Consider the following 18118-nt stretch of genomic DNA (forward strand, 5'->3'; position numbering starts at 1 on the left):
AATCTGTGAAATAGTTATTCATTATGAACCATGGCTTGCGTAGCTATTGGTTGTGAGAGTAGAATGGGTGTTATAATGGAGAACGATCAAACAATGTCTCACCATGGGTAAGTTATCGACCACATAATACATGTTTGTGTGCAAGAAATACATTACCTGGTCTGGTTTTTGTAAAGTTTATTGAGCCCTAAACACGATGCAGACGCATATTTTCAGCAAAGCCGTCACATTTGTACAAATAATTGATTTCACATTTTACGTTAATCAGCTTTGACAGATCATGTACCCAAAGTATTATAAGTAGTGTTGTCCTTTGATATCGATAACATAATATTATGTTTGAATGTAACATCTACATGTTGCGTTATTCTATTCACGTTTAATTTATTTTTCGACCTGTTTCCGATTTGGATGAAGATTACATAAAGATATTGTATTTTCCAGATTTCCTAAATATCCTAATTTACGAAACAAGAAATTAAGAAACAATTAGATTCAGACCATGAAACGAGATAATTCTCTCTTCTGAAGGACGCCTTCTCCTTATTTAAGCCTGTGCTAATTACATTTCGATGTATCTTGCTTTCTATCGAGCAGGATACCAAACAAAAATATTACATAGAGATGCTGTACCAACAATATTCACTCACATATCTCACATAAGGTGAGTTTAAGTTTAGTTATAAGTTTATAGATAAATTTGCAGCTATTTCGTTTTTGTATTCTACATTAGCATGGAAAAAATATTTCAATACAATACAAATATTCTCTATTGCACAAAATAATTAGTATGAATAACTATTTTTGTAATTACCTGTGATTATTCCTTCTATGTGCAATGTGTAAACATGCAATGCTTGTATATTTGTGTGCTCCACGTTAATATGTGCCATTCTTGCAGGTAAAGTTATAACGACCAGAGCCGACACTATACACTTCTAAAGAAAGTGAACAAGAGGAAATATTTTTTTTTATCACCAAAAGTCGGAATTGTTCAGTGCTTCGTAGTCATTGTATTCTAACTATATTGAATAAAAATCTTATAAAAAAAGTATTTGCTTTTATTCTTTAATCGCATCGAGATAATCCCCGAAATATACTAGAAGGTCGTCTACTTCTTGTATCGAGAGCCGATTCGATTTCCGGTCAAGTCAATGAAAAACGTGTATTTAATTTTTATAAAAGGGTAGGTATGTGATTTATAGCAACCAAAGGGTGGCCGCAATGTCGTATTAAAATGATACTATAGTATATGTGGACTAGATGGACCGTCCTCGACCTCCTCGGCCATAACACCTTGCGAAATGACATAGATTCAAAAATGATAAATTGACCTTTAACAAGTTTGTCCATGATAATTACGTTGAATAAGTGGTTCTGAATCTGTCACCGCAACGTACGGTTCTTCTTAGGTATCTTTCTATCAGGGTACAAATAGGTATCATTTTAACTAATTTACTTGTGGTTCTACCCACCCAGGTATGGATACTAGGTCGTTATTTCTGTATTTAATTAATCATTCAATTTGTAATGTATATTTTTTTAGATCTTGGACTAACATGAAATATTTAGCCAATAATAATGTCGATAAAGACATGGAACGGCACTAGTGGTTCTGATACAAAAACATATACTATAGGTACGTTTCTATAACAAACCCGCTACACGAGTACAAAAGACGTTACGACGATAGTATATTTATCTCTTTTTAACTTATGACGGCTCACATGAGTGCGAAAGACAAAACCTATGTTTTTCTTTCGTCTTAAATATGCTCCGTCTATTCTATACAAGGTCTTTGGGTTTTCCCCGAAGGGTAAGGCAAAGGGAACTATGCCCATACAGCCATGTCTGACGTATTTTTTTTCTTGATGATTAATGAAATGATGAAAGGTGATGATGATGAAACCTAAGCCCCCACCCTCGGAGTAGACTCCTACTCCGAACCCCAAACGAATTAACTCAAAAGTCCGCATAAACTTTTGAGTTATGAAGCGGCTCCCCGGCACGAAGTGAAAATAGGCAGATACACTTTGTTCATTGAATACTCCAATATAATAACACTCGCGAATGTCTTCCGACTAACTTAATGCGATCATTAACCACAAAACACCACTTCGTATTAATTATTTAGATTACTCAATGAAGAAAGCAACTGTCCCGTTCCCGTTTTCCGCCGAAAAGCCCGGGCAGTGTACAGCCCGCCTGAGAACCTTTTGTCCATGGTCCATTCCATAGACTAACTGACAGATGTCAAAAAGTAGTGACGTAACCGTATTGAAACGAGTACGCTGGCTTGCATGCGTTCGTTCATTTGCCATTTCGCTTTACACCTCTGCTAACCTCTTTTGCGGCCTCCTCAAGAAACAATGGCCGAACCACGTGAAAGAACCTTCATCATGGTAAAACCCGACGGTGTCCAGCGCGGACTCGTCGGTACCATCATCGAGCGCTTTGAGAAGAAAGGATTTAAATTAGTTGCCCTCAAAATGGTGTGGCCATCTGAAGATCTGTTGAAGAATCACTACAGTGACCTCGCGTCTCGCCCATTCTTCCCCGGTCTTGTGAAGTACATGAGCTCCGGACCGGTCGTTCCCATGGTATGGGAAGGGCTCAACGTAGTCAAGACCGGACGCCAAATGCTTGGCGCAACCAACCCCGCCGACTCTCAACCCGGCACCATCCGCGGGGACCTTTGCATTCAAGTTGGCCGTAACATTATCCACGGTTCCGATAGTGTCGAATCAGCTAAGAAGGAAATTTCCCTGTGGTTCTCCGAAAAGGAAGTTATCGGATGGACCCCAGCTAACGAAAACTGGGTCTACGAATAAGATATTCTGTGAATTTAATAATAGTTTTAAGAGAAATGGAATTCCAAGCTTACCTCACACAAGTGTGTATAATCAGGTGATGCATTTTTATTTAAATAAAATTTAAAGAAATTACTTCAGTTTTTATTTATATCCCTACTATAGATGTTTATCTTTGTAGTTCTCAAGTTTCACTTAAAATTTGTGACTTAAAGTTGTTCAGAGGTCCATAAAATGATATGTACCTAAATTAATTTTAGACAACACCTCTTAATATTATTGATGCATTATACTGCATGGTAAATGTATGTATTAAAGCAAAACATACATATATGTTCATATAAAAAGGTATTTAAAAATATATATAATTCTACAAACACCTACCTTTCAAGAGCTTGGGTTGGTTCCCTTATCCCACTCTTAACTAAACGGATCAACTAGTTGTTACGATTGGAACTCAGTAGTATGGGTGGTCAATGTGTTTTCAAACTTTAGCAGTTATACTCATAGTAAAAGATACTGATTGCAGATATAGCAAACAAAAAAAAATTAAAGCTCTATCATGACCATTGCAGAGCTACTAGACACCTACTTGGTTGTAACCTTTCAGACATAGGTACCTAGTAATGTTCTTTATTAAATGATGTTGGCTTTGATAAAAATGCAGTGATTATATTTACAAGAGTACTTAGGAGATACCTATACCCATTGATGTACCTATAACATAGCATGATACAGAGTGATATATCTCATGGTTTTACAGACTATGGGTCCAGCAAATATGGAGTGGGGCCCTGCCTGTAGAATGGTACTGTTTGAAAATATCCTTTATTATTCATATTGGTAAATCCCCTAGTGGATACCAAGTTTGTAAACTTTTATTAGATGGGTCATAGCCCACAATCACAGCTCTAAACTCTTTCCTGCTGTCATTCCAATCATGTTACTGGGTGGCAAGGTTTTAGTGGTGGTTACCCATTCAAAACAAATCATGGTGCCAGTAATTAGTGTTTGTTACAAGGGGGGGAATATGGTAAGTATATCAGAAAGAGAGTACCACTATCAAGCCATTCATAATATAAGTACTGGATGAAAGGTCACTCCATTTGTGTGATAGCTAAGGCCAGTAATGTCAGGAAAAGTACATACTTGTATATAATAATATTATTATATCTCAAGTATAAAAATCAAACGATGTGCCTTTAGACAAAATTTTACTAATTCCATTAAAAATTTAAAATCTAACTGTAAATACATCATATGACGCAGTAGTTTCTGGATGAGTTGCACCTACAAGTTAAAAATACATTAAGGACTGATAAATTAAAGTGTTTGTACCCCTTACAAAATTCATCATTATTTGACAAAAAACATAATTGTAAAGACAATTAAAAATCTTAATAATAGTGTAAGGTCATCCCATCCAAAACTCAGAAATAAAATTAAAGAGTCCTGGATATGCTAACATACTAAATCACAATTTAGGCATCTACAGTCACACCTGGATTAATTTATTTACAAGAAAAAGAAATATACAACAGTCAAATTTTCATGATTATACAAAATAAAGTCAAATCAACAATTTGTATCCCATGTTTTTCTTCAACTCCACAGCCAATTATGATTTTTTACTTTCAACCTAAACACAGATTACTAATTTAAAGACTGTAATGTATTGTTTCTATATCAAAAAAATCTATTAATTTACCTATATAGTAATGAATTATTGCTTTATTGAATGAGAAGCACTCTTTACAGGTACGGCAGAATTTTGCTACAATATATCAGTTGCCTATATTTCCACAATCTCATCATACTTAAGTATACCATGTTGTGGCAGTGTTTACTCATGTTAATTTACCAGCTGGAAAATTATGATTGGTTCATATATTTACACTTCCAGTTAACAAGATGTGACAGCAAATTTAATTCAATAAGAATTAATATTGAGAGTCGTCATTTTTCAAAACTTGAATCATGTATATATTTTGTGATACTTAAAAATTGTTAAGGCGTCAAATGCGAGTGAGTGGGTTAACATCTGACATCGCGAAATCGGTTCTACGAGTTTCAGAGAGATTGTTCCGAATGGTGTTCAACCTCTACCGCTGCTTGCGCGTTCTGATCATTTGTTTGAGAGACTTGTTCTTGTTGGCTTTGTTGTATTCTAGACGGTAATGGCGCTGTTTGACCTGCGAACAAATAGGAGTGGAACATCATTAGACTGAACAAGACACGTATACTGTAGTGAAAATCATGTTTGTTGTTTGCTTACCGTATTTATCGTGAATGCCTCTGTGGCGTTTAAGTGCGAACCGGTCGGCAAAGGCTGCGGTACAGATATCGCACTTGAAAGGTTTCTCTCCTGAGTGCACCTTCGCGTGGTTCTTCAAGTGGGCCGCCTGGCTGAACGCTGAGCCGCATGTCTCACACCTACATAAGTTTATAAATATATTATCCATAATATGATAAGCAGTCATACGTCGTGCGAAGGCAATTTTCTTTACAGCCACACTTGGACTTGGTGCATGTTTGCTAAATAAAAATGAGGCTTTTTATTGTAGATTTTATAGAAGATTGTTTGATATTTTAAAATGAATAGGAAGCAGATCTTGTGCCAATAAACCCCAAAAATCGTTCCATTTCAACCCCAAGACGTATATTTAAAAGGGATTGTAAATCATAAACTTATTTCTTTTTTTGAGAGGTTTGTGAGACATATGCCAGCACAAAAGCACACTTTAGAATGTAGATTTTGTGCAACAGTGAAGGTTTTCGTCCCGATTCGGGCAACTAGCAACTTAATTGTGCTGATTCCTGTAGACGCCGGCTAATTTTAATTTAAGTTATTATCCGCCGAAAAGGAAAGGGCCGGGTAATCGACGGGCATAAAATTTATGGAACACGCGTCAATTTAGGCAGAAATATGCCTATTTTATGCGCCCGGGTTATTCTTTCATTTTAAAATTAACAGTTGTCAATCATCCGTCCCTTTCCTTTTTGGCAGATAAGAAAATGACAGGTATAACTTAAAATATAATTAGGTGTCTGCAGGAATCGGGGCCATTTTTAACTTAATTTGACAGGACTAAAACTAGCTCCATGTCTTTCTTGTATCTATTGAGGTCTTTTTCTCTTTTTCTTTGTGGGTGAAAGACAACATTAATTGGAGAGCTGTCAAACTAAAATTAGTTTAAGTTTGTGTCTACCAGAATAGGCACCATTGTCTAAAGAAAGTCCACTTTGATCCACTTGATTTCTATGGCATAGTTAATTTAGTAGTAACATAAACATAACATAAACTGCCTATATACGTCCCACTGCTGGGCACAGGCCTCCCCTCAATCAACCGGAGGGGGTATGGAGCATACTCCACCACGCTGCTCCACTGCGGATTGGTGGAGGTGTTTTTACGGCTAATAGCCGGGACCAACGGCTTAACGTGCCCTCCGAAGCACGGAATCATCTTACTTTTTCGGACAATCAGGTGATTCAAGCCTGAAAAGTCCTTACCAAACAAAGGACAGTCTCACAAAGTGATTTCGACAATGTCCCCATCGGGAATCGAACCCGGACCTCCAGATCGTGAGCCTAACGCTCTAACCACTAGACCACGGAGGCTGTTAATAGTATTTAATAATATATAATTTAGTAGTATTGTTCATTAATACTAATTATTGGTAATGATTATATACATGTGTTATGGTTATGAATTACTAAAACTAACGTGTTTTAATTTAATATTATTCCTACAATTTTGATGAAACCATTAATGAGAATGGAAGAAACGAAAGTTATGTGTCAGGATTGTAGTAAATGGTATTTCATTGTCTCTGCCTACTGCAACGGGAGATAGACGTGATCTTAATTATGTATGTGTGCATGTGTATACATATAGTCTATGTTAAAAGTAGCTACATTACACTTATGTACGTTTACAACCGAGTACTTACTTATAAGGTTTCTCGCCCGTGTGTATACGACGATGATTCCACAAAGTCGCGTGTCGCGCAAAACCTTTATCGCAGACCTGTACAGAACGACAAAACATATTTCCTTTCATAAACAACAAAAATCAAATCTTGCACAGAAAGCATTTTCTTGCACAGAAATTAATTTTAACATTTCTTCCAGGCAACCACTACCAGGGAACAAACATTTACTAGACTTAAACAAATGTTAGATGTAACGATAAAACACTATAACCAACCTAGCCTGGGCAGAAAGGTAATTTAATTACGTAGGGCAGTGGCATACATAATACCACACAAACAGCGTATAAACGTCACATTTCTGGGAGAAGTGTCGTCTTGGAAAATAACTTTATAAAGGGATACTACTTAATGGTGCTGATTCTTGTAGACACCATCAATTTTATCTTAAGTTACACCTGTCATTTTCTTATCCGCCGAAAAGGAAAGGGACAGATAATCGACAGTCAATTTTAGACAAGAATTTTAAAAACCCTCTCTAATTTAATATTAAGTTATATTATATTAGAGTCAAGTTATAGCACACGTCAATCGGGTTGCATACCAGCGAGATGCCCATTTTATTCGCCCGGGTTATTAATTCATTTTAAAATTAACAGTTGCCCTACATTAATATATAAATTTCTGTGGTAGTATGTCAGATACTCACTTCACAAACATAGGGTTTTTCGCCGGAATGCGTGCGTTCGTGATTCTTTAAATGTGGTGACTGAGAAAACTGCATACCACACGTGTTACACCTGACGACAAATGGTAACAATAAATAACAATCATAATCAGTTTAAAAATTGCCTTAATCTATTGCAGAACAACAAATTAGCAGGCAACCATATACTTCAATAAAAGTTACCTGTACGGTTTCTCTCCTGTGTGAATTCTAGAGTGATTTTTAAGATAGACGGCCTTGGCGAAGGCGATACCGCATATCCCACATTTGAAGTTCTTTTCTCCTGAGTGTAGCTTCTTGTGTGACCACAGCGACGAATACCGCGAGAACGATCCGCCACAGATATTGCAATGGAACGGCTTGTCTACATTTGACTGGTTTAACTTATTCTTATTCCCTCCTATGAATATTATACCGGAACCATTGCAATTCTGGCACTTAGCAACAGAAGCCAAACTTCTTTTTTTCACAGGATGGTGCCCAGGCACTGAAAGTAAATTGTCCTATGTAACATTTGACAAATAGCAGAAATCAGACATACAACATATAGGTACATTTTGCCTGGCAGGGCCATGAATAGACTTGTATCAGGTATGTTCTACATTTACTTGTGGTAATAAGGGAAATTGGCAGAATTGTGTAATACATACACACACACTAAATGTAGTAGGTATTTTTATATGTTATAAGTTTACATATGTTTGTAGGCAATACTTACCAGGTTTCTGCTGCTGCGTCTGCTGGTTGTTCTGCGGGATTGCCAGAGGGTCAGTAGATGGCTGCACGCCACTCACTTCGAACTTCACATTATCTTCTGATGCCACAAAAATTTGTGAAGAATTCACTGCATCAAAGTAAAAATAGATTTAATGTAGAGAGAATATTCAATATACATTTGATTATAAAATAAACAACAGTTTCCAAGTTGTTTAAGCAAACTGAAGAATAAAGGTAGAAAAAATCCTTTAGAAATTGGCTGTTAGCTAAAACTCACGATCACAACTGTTAGGCTTTTAAGTTTTCTACATCTCACTCCATCCCAAACCCCACTAAACTCAGTCAAGGTCAGCATATGTTTGGTATGCAATAAATATAGTATACATTACTTTTGATCTTCCTTACTTTGATTATTTCTCTGCTGATCAACAGAATCCTGTGCTATGCAGTTCTCACATCGAATCAATTTAGGTCCTTTTCTTTTGGGGTTATTAGGAATAGGACCACCACATGTGATGCATTTCTGAACTTTGTCAATAATTACTGGTTTGGCTGGAAATAAAATTGCGTATTAATATTATCATTTAGAAGATAAATAATAAATTAAGTAGGGATATTAATTTTTCTTCTGCAGACTTTTTCCTAAGTTGGAAATGCAATTACTTAATAATTAAGTCATCTAATTTTACCTTGCATCAGAGGTTTGAAACCAACTAATGTACTTATAAAAATTTGCAATGCAATGGACAAAAACTTCTGCTCAAGGTAGTTTGTTAATCCCCTAATTTTATTTAAAATGAATGGGGAATGAAACAGTAACCTGGAGGAATCAAATAGTTCCAGAATTTTTTATCCTAAAACTGAAGTCTAATTTAGTTAGACAACTCTAAAAATAGTGCCTTCACTTAGGTTAACTATAAGAAAGAAATAGAGCTACAGTTACAACTGTCAAACTAAAATCAAACCGATTCAAAAGGTTGTGTACCTATCAAATTAAAAATAAGTTTGTGTTTAGAATCAACATACAACATATAATATAACTTACTGTCTTGTATTTGCACTGTATGATGCTGTTGCTGTTCATTGGCATCCGAGGACAAGATCTGTATATGTGGGGGCATCGCTACTTCATTGCCGGCACTCACTCCAGTTGTTACCACTGTTATGTTGCTATCTGTATAATTTAATACCATTAACAAGTATACAAATTCTAAATTGAAGACAATAAAGCAAGGGCTAGGTAGGTTTTAGAGCCATTAATTTTATTATTTATAGCATGCTTGGACTGAGGCAGCAAATCAATCAGTCTTGTGACTTTGTCTGCCTTAAAGGCTGAGTTTATGTATGTTCAATATTACTGAATAAATTTATTATAGGTACCATAATTACCTGTATCTTGAGCATGTATCCTTTTATGAGCATTGAGCAGAGTCAGATGTCCAAACATGAGTCCACAAACATCACATTTGAAGCTGATGTTCGATATAGTGTTCTGTATTCCATTGGGGGCAATTTGCATTTGGTTAACAAGAGCGTAGTTGTAAGAGAATGGTTGTGCTATGTAGCATGTCTTGTCATCACTGGTGGTGAGCTGTGCTATGTTGACACTGCCTGTGCCCCCAGTAGCACCCGTGCCAAGCTTGCCAATCATGTTCACGTTGGTAGTGTAACAAAATGTAGGAAATTCCTGTAAGAGGAAGTCAATACAACTAACTACAACTGAAGTTCAAGATTATTTCATATAGTTTAACATAACTTTAAGTAAGATTAAAAAGTTTAGACAGTGACAAGAAAATAAATGAAGCACTGTGATCTCGGCTTAACTTATTTTTAGCTAAGGCTTTCATGATCTCCCAAACAAAAGCATCCTTGTATTTTGACAACTACACAAAATGTTATGTATACCTGTGTATCCTGCTGGGTTTGCTGTTTTGTTATAGGAGTCTCCTGATCACTGTCGAGTATTTTACCGTTTCTGGTAAGGTTAGCATGATCCTGATGCTGAAGAGACGGCACTGTGCCGGTTTGCACAGCGTTAGTCGTGAACATTATACACAACTCACAAATTCATCACAAAAACTTCCACATATCCCACTCAACACAATGTACACCGAACTGTAATACAACAAAACAAACCATGTTCATACAAAACTCTGATCATATCATTGTATGACCAAAAGCGCGGCTAAATGCACCCGAAAGAGAAACTCTTAAACACGAAGTGCGAAGGTAACGGGGAATATTTTCTTATCAGTCTACTCTACTCGTAAAAAGATCACTCGATGAAAGCTATGTGTCTCCGTCGATATATGTAAGAAAAGGATGACGGACTATCTATAAACGCGCTTCAACTCAACTGACGCCATTGTTGCGATGTTTGAGAAAGACTAAACGCCGAGATCACAGAATAGGGAGGACAGAATAACTTTGTAGTTGGAAAGTTTAAGTGTTTTTACTCACAGTTTATAAATACATGAGTTGTTAAATTAAATTTTAAATTAAAGCAATACTTTTATGGAATTTAAAGATATCTTATTTCTATCTCACTTTTATGAATAGTTCTCCATCTCACGAAAGAAACGAAATGGCGATACAAACAAGATGGCGACGTCCGCGTTAAAACGAAAGTTACCACAAATAAAAATCAAGCGATAGATTCTGCTAACAAAAACGCACTATGAAATCCAGACTACGTTCCTCAAAAACGATATAGATGGCGTTGTTTTCATTTAATGAGGTTAATTCAAGGTTAATTGAATGACATATTTATCGTTTTTATATATTTTAAATCACAATTTAGATTTTAGTTGCAAATAAAATATTATCAATGTTCAGGGTTCAAAACATATTTTATTACAGTAGTCCAGGGCGTCTTCACACTACTTTGACCAGAGTACGAGAGCGACGGACAATAAATATTGGATGACGCATGGTATACCTAATACACCTAATATAATTATATTTTGGCTATTTTGGATCCGTCATTTGGCGGACTCGGATCGGATAAGAATCTGAGTAGTAAGAGCGAAAACGGCGTTAAAACAGCTGGGATAATGAACAAGTGGCATAAAGTTCTTTAAAACCAAGCCCTAAAAATGAAATAAAAATAAATAAGGAATAATCGCGGGAAGTTTTAAAGCTGACAACAGCAGACTTATTTTATCAGGGTCAATAAAATTACATGTTTTTATCTGAGCTTTATTTATTTACAAATATGGAGATTTAATAAATAGTCTCTTAAAAAGAAGTATATAAAAAATTAAAATTATTAACAGAATACCTAATTTATTTCTTTTTATTTATAAGCAAGTAAACAAAATCAGCAGTGATCTTACGAAAGTACGGGCCACGAAACAAATACCGCGGATTTGATTAGAACTATTTTCAAGAAAACACTGTAATGGGTGACTTTATCGACTATTTATTAATTTCCATCGTAATTCTTTCCACAACCAACGTCTCCTAGAAAAGTCGGGGAACCAATTCAATCCCGTTCTTCATTTGTTTTTCTCGCCGCGTAATTCTCACTTCCGTTCCCGCCTTTTCTGTTTACTTACTTTTTAAATTAATTAGTTGTTTAACATTTACAATTATAAATAATTTATATTAATTCTATTTAATAATATTTTAAATCATTAAATACTTTTAAATTATATGCCCATTTGCTTGAACGATAACAGTGCAGGTAAATTAATAGTCCATATAAATTCCATCGTTTCGCAACTTTTAACTTTAATCTAGTTAATATTCATGTTAGATAATTCAACTTCTTTTAAAATATGAGTGATCATGACACTCGGCCATCCGACTTCGTGCTCTCTCCGGAGCACGCTAGGTATCTACTCCAAATACTAACAACAAAAAGTTTATGAATTAGTCAGTATAAACATAAAATCTTAAAAACATTACTTTAATGAGTATTAAGACTCTTATACCCCAATGGGTATTAACTCAAACAATAATCATGACACTCGACACGAGTTTAGGTAATTATTACGGCAAATACACCAGTTATAATATATCCAAATAATCGGAATTCAAATCCTCAATCAATCAAATATTTTCATATTATTTATATCAAGGATTTACTTAATTATTTTTCAAATCATTATTTTCTTTCAGATAGGTACTTACTCATCCAATACGTATCTACTTATTTAACTACCTGGCTAGATATTTTATAGCACTAATTAAAAGAAACCTATAATTTTGTAGTATTTCTTTTCTTTTTCGTCATTTGCAACTTATCTTGCGATTTCATCAAATTACAATACCTACATTACAACAACCGCTTCATTGTCCACAAACATGGATTTAAGAGTCATCGATAGGCTTATTGCTAAATAGTAACTTCCTCCTGGCAGTCTTTGGCAATTCGTCTTCTTTATATTACTTATAGCTATTCTTGAGCCCTTACTTATTCGTTTAAATGTTTTAACTATAATATGTAACTTCTCTGCGCATCATTTTCACTTTTAATCACTATATAAAATATAATATTCCTAACTATTCTTCTTTACAAATGCATTAATTCTGTCTAAATCGTTAGGGCTGACATCTGAATGCAATTTTGTCCCATTCAAAGCTAAATGTTTAGTATACAACATGTATTTTTCTTCAAACTGCTAAATACTACTCCTTGTAACTAACCAAACTTGATTATTCCGTTGCATTACGATTTACATTCAAGTGGGAGGTCTCTACCCAGCAGTGAAAACCTTTAACTATGAACAAATCTCTTTCAACAGCAAAAGAAATCTTAGCTCGTTTGTGACATATTATAAATCATAATTTGCCCATTTATGTAATAAGTAATAAACAAATAAATGGTCTGCTCCCTTAAAGCAAGTCTGTATTACTCTCGATAAAAATGATACTTCTGATCCGAAATAAGTCCGGTATATAATAATACCTTTGACATACTATGCACTTCAAAATCCCTCTTATTCCAGCTTTTATTTTTAGCTTCTTTGAGAATAAAATGATAAACTTAATTACGCTACCATTTTTGATAGAAGAATTACTCAGATGTATACCAAAGATTATCTTTGTCTTTTAAAACAGTTAATTAAAGGCATAATGGACCACATTTTCGGTCAAATTTAAAAAAAAGGAGCAATCAATAATCCTTGTAGCTGCAGTTGTCTTGGAACAACTACTATCGAACCATCTATGATGATTGATTAGCACAGTACATTTGGGTTTCTAACATCAATAACTGAAGCACGTAGTACCGCTTAAAGGAAGACCGCAATCACTAAAAATTTCACATATAAATATTTCAAACTTTTATAACTTCCGTCTCATATCGAATGGAATGACTCTCATCATAAGGATTCCTTTTCATCATTTTATTACGGAACCGCTAAAAAAAATTATAATGAATCTTTCTTATCAATACCAAAGCCTTTTTATTTTTATTAGATAGTTTATTTTGTAACGTTATAAACTTTCCTGTTGGTTTCAGAAACATTTTGTAGATCATTTTCTTGGCTGTATTATTTTGATTACTATTGTTTCTCTGTAATATACTTGCTATATAAGTAATGTGAGTATCTATTAGCAATTTCGGCGCTATCTTCTGTGGATTAAGCCCATCCCAAATCGTTACGTACAAAAGGAGCAATGACGTGCGCTCATCTTGGAATTTTGTCTAAGTAAATGTACAAAATTGTCAAACGTGTAAACTTCTATCTCAGCATTGCCATATGCCAATGCATGAGAAAATCACACTCCAGTTTTAGTTCTATCCACAGTAAAAGTATGTAATAAAAGGTTTGCACACACGATTTATATATATTATGTCGTATTCTCCGCATCAAAAATACATTAATTCGGAACATTGAAGCTGGTATAGCCATTCCAAAATGAGTACCTATATGGATCATACTAATCTCTCCTTTTCATTTAACACTCAGGCTATTTGTGACAATATTTCTTTTGTCTTCTGTGAAACGATTTATGACAGCAAATCCTCTTTAGATCATAACGCCTATACTACATCTAGTTACATGTTTGAGTAAACAATACTACTTCTCTTCGATGCCTTTATAATTTCATTAGAACAACACAACGTACCGATGTCCCGTGTAATAACTTGGTATAGTTTTCATCGATTGATCAATCCACCACATCTACCAAGTGATTGTTACTAAGTAGGTATACAGTAATGTGCCTCGTACTTCTAATATATTGTAAATCCTGACTATTTTTAGGTACAGAAACTGATCGTGGTTTCAAGCTATTATCTTTTTTTTTCTCCAGAGTCAAGATTATACCATCATCAGTCTTCGTCAAATAAAACTTTACGTATCGCACCAAACGAAATCAGGGCCTTTTTAGCCTAAAACTTAAAACAAAAAGAAAAATAGTTGCATTTTAAGACTAATATCGTTTCTTTGTACGTACTTCATTAACTAATTCATTATTTAGGTATGCCAAAATCTCTTAAAGAACTCATTCCATGATAATTACATATTATTATATGCAGGGGTTATTTGTATTCTTACTGGCAAAAGTTCCTTTTACGGTCCTATCTATTCATAGTATTTCCACAAAAACTCTACTTGTCGCTTGTTCCCTTTTCAAAAATTAACACTATATTAGGATCATAACAAGTATTAATTAAAATCATTACTTATATTATTCACTCAAATTCTAATGTCTCATATGCATGTACTAAACATATTATGAATACAACTATTCTAAACACAATGCAATTCATAATACAGTTTCTACAAACTGTATTTACTTAATCTCTTATATAATTGCATCAAACACAATTTGATAACAATAAGAAATACAAAACACACCACTTATTCTGAAACAAGAAACCGGTTTTGGATTAAGGTATAATTTATCACATCATCATCAATTCAGGAGCCACGCTCTTGTCGGTGCAGCATTTTCCATTCCAGTCTATCAAAGGCTAATTCCTTGACTTCCCTATAAGACACGACGTTAACCTTTTCTTTAATCTGTTCCATGTAAGCTCTTCTTGGTCTTCCCCTTCCTCTCTTTCCTTCTAGCTTTCCTTCTATGATGTTTTTAATAATAATAATTTATCACACTGGTAAATAATGTTTACACATCAGAAACCCATACAAGGTTTTATGTTTGTCCCATTTAACTTGCTATAAACTCTATTTTATATTATCATGTTGAAATACATCTGTTTAGGAAAACAAAATATGAAAACTTCACTAAATAGGTAAGTATGAGAAGTTACTATTCATACAAACAAAATATCTGGAATATCAAAATAATATGTATTAAGTCTTCTTTATTTTTGGGTCTTTCATACTTTAGGTGGGGTCAGCTCTCCTAATATTTTTGCGCCACTTCAGTTTGTCTTGGGTTGTCGGGTCGGGAAAATTTTCGCTTTCATAAAGTTCAGTCATACTACTGGTCTATCATGTCACAGTGCGCCTTGTGCGTCTTTTCGTTTGTGGGAAGCACAGCGTCTTTTGACTACATGGTTTCCTGTTCCGAGCATCACATTACCGTACCACCATGGACGGCTTTCAGTTACCTTGTCGCTTACATTCGTTTCTGATTCTGTTTTTTTACCTTAGCATCTTCATTTGGTAATTTTATTTAAGTATGTATAAGAGTTCTCACAAACTCAATTTATCTTGCACGAGCTCATTGTTATTGAATAACTCCATACAAAGGTAACATGCATACTTACTTAGTTCATCTTGCGATGGATGTACCTCTGACTACCCCAATTCGAACATAGTCCAAATCTCGTGTTGTTACAATGCAAAGTTATATTTATTTTGTACATATCACTCTATTTCAATCAAAATTTATAAATATTATATTCACTTTAGAGAATCTACAAACTTTCCTCTATTCTATTATTTCATCACGTTATTCTTTATTCAAATAAAATATTTAATAGCCCCATACAACGTTATATTTACTTACATTAGATCTCCTACAAATCTAATTCTGACATAACCTTACTATTCATTTAAATTAGAGTTACTGCAAACTCTACTCTATTCTACTCTACGTTAAATTGTTATTCGTTTCCATTAGAGTTAATACAGACTCTATTCTGTCACTCATATGTCAGTGCTATGTATTGTCATTAGAGATCCTACAAACTCTACTCTGTTCTATCATTCATATCCTTATTTTTCAATGACATTAGAGTTCTTACGGACTCTACTCTGTCACATACATAAGAGTGCTATTTATCTACATTAGAGTTCCAACAAACTATTCTATTTTGTCACCTACATGACATTTCTAACCATTAACATATGAGTTCCTACAAACTCTATTCTGCTCTGTCACCTACATGACATTGCTATCCACTAACATTAGAGTTCCTACAAACTCTATTCTGCTCTGTCACCTACGTGACATTGCTATCTACCAACATTAAAGTTTGTGCAAAGTCTATTCTGTTCTGTCACCTATATGACATTGCTATCTATATTCTATTGGCATTAGAGTTCCTACAAACTCTATTCTGTTCTGTCACCTACATGACATTGCTATCCATTAACATTACAGTTTCTACAAAGTCTATTATCACCTGTCACCTACATGACATTGAAATACATTGATATTGGAGTTCCTTCAAACTCTATTCAATTATGTCACATATGTCACATTAATATTCATTGACTTTAGAGTTACCACTAACTCTATTCCATTATGTCACCTAAATGACCTTGCTATCTATTGGCATTGGAGTTCCTACAAACTCTACTCTAATCTGTCACCTACATGACATTGCTATCCATTAACATTACAGTTTCTACAAAGTCTATTATCACCTGTCACCTACATGACATTGAAATACATTGATATTGGAGTTCCTTCAAACTCTATTCAATTCTGTCACATATGTCACATTAATATTCATTGACTTTAGAGTTACCACTAACTCTATTCTGTCCTGTCACCTACATGACATTGCTATCCATTGACATTAAAGTTCCTACAAACTCTAATCCATTATGTCACCTAAATGACTTGCTATCTATTGGCATTGGAGTTCCTACAAACTCTACTCTAATCTGTCACCTACATGACACTGTTATCTGAAGGCATTAGAGTTCCTACAAACTCTATTCCATTATGTCACCTACATGACATTTAATCGAAACATTATAATTTAATTGCATAAACAATCAATGCTATAATCGTATGAGAGTTCCTACAAACTCTGTCCTACTGTGTCACATACATTTCAGATACGTTCGTTCATCGTACGACTTTCGTTTGAGTGCTTACAAACTCTATTATATCATATCTAAAAACGGTGGTAAGTTTCTTAAAACCACATAATATTTCATAAAACATCACCACAACACATTGTACTTAATTGGTGTCATTGTTAAATCAAATACCCATAAGTAAGTAGGTACTATAACTACTTATTACCCGTCATTGAACATTTCAATCACCAATATGGTAATAAACAGTGTAAATCCATGTAATTCGAAATAAACAACTCATTATTATAAATGACCAACAAATTCAAAATGTCTCTCTTCATCCGACATCTACACGGCACTAAGAAACTAAACTATTCTTCATCTTTAGGTAAAAATAACTCGAAATTAATACACTTTATAAAATATTATAAAGTATCATTCACTCGCCATAGGTATGTTCTTTCCGATGAAAATTGCTTTAAAAATCGTAAAATTCCATTCCCTTGTTAAAAATAATATTAAATCAAATACTTAAAAAAATATAGACATTATAAAACACCATACATTCATTAATAAATATTTAAAAGTAGATTGAGAATATTTAAGAAAGGATTGTAAGTGGCATTCACTCACATAAATATCGCTCAGCTGAAAATTATCTATATTTATTTTAAAAATAAATCGGAAATTTTGTAAAATTCCACTCACTCCTTAAAAATATTCATCTTCGAAATCACGACAAAATTGCAAAAT

The 18118-nt window shown here is 34.3% G+C and overlaps 2 protein-coding genes across 4 annotated transcripts; one reads left to right on the plus strand and one right to left on the minus strand.

The window, feature by feature from the left end:
- Positions 1-2283: 2283 nt before the first annotated feature.
- LOC126381570 (nucleoside diphosphate kinase) lies at positions 2284-2945 on the plus strand. The gene has a single exon (XM_050031037.1). The coding sequence runs from the start codon at positions 2370-2372 to the stop codon at positions 2829-2831; it is 462 nt and encodes a 153-aa protein (XP_049886994.1). The 5' UTR covers positions 2284-2369; the 3' UTR covers positions 2832-2945.
- A 1065-nt stretch (positions 2946-4010) lies between these two features.
- LOC126381406 (zinc finger protein 135-like) lies at positions 4011-10796 on the minus strand. Of its 3 annotated transcripts, none has more exons than XM_050030886.1 (11): positions 10647-10796; positions 10092-10301; positions 9576-9873; positions 9232-9360; positions 8592-8738; positions 8188-8313; positions 7653-7956; positions 7452-7542; positions 6764-6840; positions 5086-5243; positions 4011-5002 (listed from the first exon to the last, which is right to left on the minus strand). In XM_050030886.1, the coding sequence occupies exons 2-11, from the start codon at positions 10233-10235 to the stop codon at positions 4881-4883; spliced, it is 1596 nt and encodes a 531-aa protein (XP_049886843.1). In that variant the 5' UTR covers positions 10236-10301; positions 10647-10796; the 3' UTR covers positions 4011-4880. The 3 variants fall into 3 exon arrangements, with proteins under 3 accessions (XP_049886843.1, XP_049886847.1, XP_049886852.1); XM_050030890.1 differs by having other exon boundaries at positions 10734-10749; XM_050030895.1 differs by lacking the exon at positions 10092-10301 and having other exon boundaries at positions 10647-10791.
- Positions 10797-18118: the final 7322 nt, after the last annotated feature.

The sequence above is a fragment of the Pectinophora gossypiella genome, chromosome 3 (genome assembly GCF_024362695.1).
Source record: "Pectinophora gossypiella chromosome 3, ilPecGoss1.1, whole genome shotgun sequence".
Classification (NCBI taxonomy): Eukaryota; Metazoa; Arthropoda; class Insecta; order Lepidoptera; family Gelechiidae; genus Pectinophora; species Pectinophora gossypiella.

What these genes read in the sequence shown, in the direction of transcription:
- LOC126381570 (XM_050031037.1), top strand. Translation starts at nt 2,370, where the DNA reads ATGGCCGAACCACGTGAAAGAACCTTCATCATGGTAAAACCCGACGGT.
- LOC126381406 (XM_050030886.1), bottom strand. Translation starts at nt 10,235, where the DNA reads ATGTTCACGACTAACGCTGTGCAAACCGGCACAGTGCCGTCTCTTCAG. An exon ending in GATACATGCTCAAGATACAG is followed by an intron (nt 9,361 to 9,575) that starts GTAATTATGGTA and finishes TAAATTATACAG; the next exon opens with ATAGCAACATAACAGTGGTA. An exon ending in TACAGTGCAAATACAAGACA is followed by an intron (nt 8,739 to 9,231) that starts GTAAGTTATATT and finishes TTTTATTTCCAG; the next exon opens with CCAAACCAGTAATTATTGAC.